The sequence below is a fragment of the Scomber scombrus genome, chromosome 22 (assembly GCF_963691925.1).
Source record: "Scomber scombrus chromosome 22, fScoSco1.1, whole genome shotgun sequence".
NCBI lineage: Eukaryota > Metazoa > Chordata > Actinopteri > Scombriformes > Scombridae > Scomber > Scomber scombrus.
The window spans coordinates 24225772-24230771 of NC_084991.1; the positions used below are offsets into that span (position 1 = coordinate 24225772).

The following is a 5000-nucleotide window of genomic DNA, read 5'->3' on the forward strand; positions in this document are numbered from 1 at the left end:
CACACACACACACACACACAGAGAGTAACACACAGTAACACACACACACACACATACACACACACACACAGAGAGTAACACACAGTAACACACACACACAGACACATATATAAATATAAATATAAATATCTCTCTATCTTTAACTGGATGATTTTGAATCGTAGCTTCATGTTGTAAATAAAGTGATTCATCATTTTATATATTAATGTTTTAACTGTTAATGTTTTAACTGTTAATGTTTTAACTGTTAATGTTTTAACTGTTAATGTTTTAACTCTTCAGGGCTTCAACAAGCTGGTGGAGTTTCTCAGGAATCACATCGTCTCCTCTTCCTCGGTGAGTTCCACTGATCACACTGCTCTACTCTGCTCCTGTCTGCTGTTTCTATATTAATCACATCTCTTCATCTTCATCATCATCATCATCATCATCTTGTTCATCATCATCGTCGTCTGAAGCTGGAGGTCTTTAACGCCGTGTCCAGCCCCAGAATCATGACGATGGCCAATCAGGTTCTGACCATCAACGTGACAGAAAATGTGAGTTTCTACCAGAGACTGTTTATAATGGACCCATAATCCCATAATCACCCATTGGTTTGTGGACTGCTGCTCGGAGGCCAATAGTATCGGATCTGAGCGGCGCCATCTTGAAAATTTCAGGTGCATGCTGGGAAAAATAAAAACAGGGATTCTACTTATATGGGCATCAGGAGGAGCATGAGGCGCCCTCCTGAACCTGTGAACCAATCAACCTGTCAATCACCACGTAGCCACGCCCTAATGCATACCCTGCTTTATCGTCACATATAAAATCAGGGAGGCCAAAATGTCCCAAATGAACATCATACTGCATTGAAGAAGGCTTTAAACTAGCGATTGAGACCATAAACACATTTTGAAAACGTTTACTGAGGTTAGAAATCAAGTGAGAAGTTGGTGAATTCTCCATTGACTTGTATAGAGACGGAAGTCCTTTTGACACCAAAACGGTCGCCCCCTGGTGGCCTTTTGATAGAATGCAGCTTTAAGTTACTTCCTGGTTGGCCTCATTGCAGAGGACCAGAACTCTCCGCCTGGTTTAAACGTACAAAGAGACGAACCACATGTTGCTTGACTACAACTAACAGAGCAGGGATGACATGAAAGGACAGTTTACAGTCTCAGAGGTGAAATGAGACTTATTTTACATCATGGTCATAAAGTGATGATTTGTATTTGGACTCATCGCTGTCTCAGGGTCAGATCCTGGTGAACGGAGCGGCCGTGTTGGAGGCGGCTGTGCAGGCGAAGAACGGACGTCTGTATGTGATGGACAGAGTTCTGACTCCGGCCTCCATCGAACCCGTGCTGCCTCACCGCTGTGACATCACCGAGAGCAAGATCATCAAGGTGACATCATCGTTCTGCTCAGATCAGCTGATCAACTGCTTCTTCTTCTTCTTCTTCTTCTTCTTCTTCTTCTTCTTCTTCTTCTTCTTCTTCTTCTTCTTCTTCTTCTTCTTCTTCTTCTTCTTCTTCTTCTTCTTCTTCTTCTTCTTCTTCTTCTTCTTCTTCTTCTTCATTTGTTAGATGTTGTAAGATAAAAGTCTGAATTCTCTTCTGATTCTTTCTGCCTTCAACAAATAAGATATAATGCACACATCGGATGCGTAAGCGTCAACAATAGCATTACTGATTTAACCAAACGTCATTAACCTGCTGTTTTACCACTGTGTGTATTTCTAGCAGTACGTTTATATGGAGCCTGTAAATAACTCTTTCTGACCCTGTTTATCACATGCTGCAGACTTTTCTGTCCTATGTACCTGACATTAACATTAACATCTGCACAGATGTTTAAAAGCTGTACAGATGTTTAAATGCTGCACAGATGTTTAAATGCTGCACAGATGTTTAAATGCTGCACAGATGTTTAAAAGCTGCTGCACAGATGTTTAAATGCTGCACAGATGTTTAAATGCTGCTGCACAGATGTTTAAAAGCTGCACAGATGTTTAAAAGCTGCACAGATGTTTAAAAGCTGCACAGATGTTTAAAAGCTGCTGCACAGATGTTTAAAAGCTGCACAGATGTTTAAATGCTGCACAGATGTTTAAAAGCTGCACAGATGTTTAAAAGCTGCTGCACAGATGTTTAAAAGCTGCACAGATGTTTAAATGCTGCACAGATGTTTAAATGCTGCACAGATGTTTAAATGCTGCACAGATGTTTAAAAGCTGCACAGATGTTTAAATGCTGCACAGATGTTTAAAAGCTGCACAGATGTTTGAACCTCTGCTGTTTTCAGGGTCAGTGTGTCAGGTGCTCAAAGGTGCAGCTGTCTCAGTGCTCGTCTGGAGTTTACATGGTAAGACTCTGCTCTCCGTCTGATCACAATCATGATGACATAGTGATGACATCATGTGTGATGACATCATGTGTGATGTCATTTCAGGGCGTGTCCACATTCGGCTGTATTTACACGCTCACTTTGTCAGGTGTCAGTATCCCGGCAACCGGCTGCTTGCCGCTCTGCAACGCCACAGTCACGGTAAACACACACACACACACACACACACACTCACACACTCACACACACACACAGAGACACACACACACACACATACACACTCACAAACACACACATACAACAAACACATGATCCGTTGACAAAGACTACAAATATGGAAACCTCTGATGATGTTTGATTTAAACTGATGTGTGTGTGTGTGTGTGTCTGTATGTCTGTGTGTGTGTCTCTGTGTGTGTGTGTGCGTGTGTGTGTCTGTGTGTGTGTGTGTGTGTCTCTGTGTGTGTGTGTGTGTGTGTCTCTGTGTGTGTGTGTGTGTGTATATATGTGTGTGTGTGTGTGTGTGTGTGTATGTGTGTGTGTTCAGACTAGAGCGTGCTGTAAAGGTTTCTTCGGCTCAGACTGCAGACTTTGTCCTGGAGGATTTCAGACTCCGTGTTCAGGAAATGGAAACGTCAGTAAAATCACAATGTTTATTAATTTTAGTCTAAATGTGATCATTTGATTTTTATAAAAGACTTTTAACATCCACACAGTTTTTGTTTTTATATTATTATTATTATTATATTATTATATATTTATATTATTATATTATTATTATATTATTATATTATTATTATATTATTATTATATTATTATTATATTATTATTATATTATATTATTATTATATTATTATTATATTATTATATTATTATATTATTATATTATTATTATTATTATATTATTATATTATTATATTATTATATTATTATTATATTATTATTATTATATTATTATATTTATGTTCCAGTGCTCAGACGGGATTGAAGGAAACGGGTCGTGTGTGTGTCGTTCCTCCTTCAGCGGTTCTCGCTGTCAGTTCTGTTCGTCTCCCAACAGATACGGACCCAACTGTGACAGAGGTGAGTCTGTGATGTCATCACACCGCTGTGATGACAGGATGATGTCATCACACCGCTGTGATGTCAGGATGATGTCACTCACCTTTGTGTGTGTGTGTGTGTGTGTGTGTGTCTCTGTGTGTGTGTGTGTGTGTGTGTGTGTGTGCGTGCGCGTGTGTGTGCCTCTGTGTGTGTGTGTGTGTGTGTCTCTTTGTGTGTGTGTGTCTGTGTGTGTATGTCTCTGTGTGTGTGTGTGTGTGTGTGTGTGTGTGCCTCTGTGTGTGTGTGTGTGTGTGTGAGTGTGTGTGTGTGTCTCTGTGTGTGTGTGTGTGTGTGTGTGTGTGTGTGTGCGCGTGTGTGTGCCTCTGTGTGTGTGTGTGTGTGTGTCTCTTTGTGTGTGTGTGTCTGTGTGTGTATGTCTCTGTGTGTGTGTGTGTGTGTGTGTGTGTGTGTGCCTCTGTGTGTGTGTGTGTGTGTGTGAGTGTGTGTGTGTGTCTCTGTGTGTGTGTGTGTGTGTGTGTGTGTGTGTGTGTGTGTGTGTGTGTGTGTGTGTGTGTGTGCGCGTGTGTGTGCCTCTGTGTGTGTGTGTGTCTCTTTGTGTGTGTGTGTCTGTGTGTGTATGTCTCTGTGTGTGTGTGTGTGTGTGTGTGTGTGTGTGTGTGTGCCTCTGTGTGTGTGTGTGTGTGTGTGTGTGTGTGTGTGTGTGTGTGAGTGTGTGTGTGTGTCTCTGTGTGTGTGTGTGTGTGTGTGTGTGTGTGTGTGTGTGTGTGTGTGTGTGTGTGTGTGTGTGTGTGTGTGTGTGTGTGTGTGTGTGCTCAGCATGTGTGTGTGTTCATGGTCAGTGTGAGAACCGTCCAGACTCTGATGGAAGCTGTAAGTTGGACTCGTGTGTGTCGGGTTTCACCGGTCGGCTGTGTGACCGGCGGACGGCAGCGTGTGGCGTTCAGGCTCAGTTCTGTCACGCACACGCTGACTGTGACTTCAGCCAGGGAGCCGCCAGGTGAGTCTACCTGCAGCCAGGCTCCTTATGGTGCCTCAACCTTTAACCTTTAACCTTTAACCTTTGTTAGAGCTCCTCTGGCTCAGGGTCCTGCTCTACATGAATATCGTACATCTCTGCAACTACAGGGTCTATATGAATAATCCTGGTATCATACTAAAGGTAATGCTTGCTAGATACCTGTGAAAGCATCAGCATATATGTTCCTGGCTCAGACTCAATGAAGATTCAACACAGCATACATTAAATATTTAATTTCCGCCTGACAACTATTTACCCTTTTACAGTGAATAACAGCCGAATGATGCTGCTGTAGCCACAAACCTGTTGAAACTTAACATCTGAGTGTTATCTGAGCCAAGTCTCATGTTAATAAAGTGAAGCTCTGCAACGTTAGACAGGTTGTAGTAGAGATATGTTTAGGCGTATTGATATCAGCAATATTTTCATGAAGAGCTTCGATATCTCAGGAACCGATTAGTCAATCTGGACGGTTCACACCTCTAATGCAAGTAGTGCTGTTGCAGTAGCACAGTTCAACCACTAGATGGAGACAAAGACCGGGTGTTAGCATTGTGGACGACGAGGAAGGCTATCTGCAATTCAT

General features: G+C 42.1%; 1 protein-coding gene across 1 annotated transcript in view; it reads left to right on the forward strand.

Annotated features, from left to right (window-relative positions):
* stab2 (stabilin 2) overlaps window positions 1–5000 on the forward strand; it is a 38211-nt gene that overhangs the window by 8871 nt on the left and 24340 nt on the right. Inside the window, 8 exon segments of the mRNA XM_062443594.1 lie at window positions 283–336; window positions 459–539; window positions 1239–1391; window positions 2290–2349; window positions 2437–2532; window positions 2879–2965; window positions 3303–3414; window positions 4213–4393. Of these exon segments, the coding sequence (XP_062299578.1) occupies window positions 283–336; window positions 459–539; window positions 1239–1391; window positions 2290–2349; window positions 2437–2532; window positions 2879–2965; window positions 3303–3414; window positions 4213–4393 (824 nt within the window).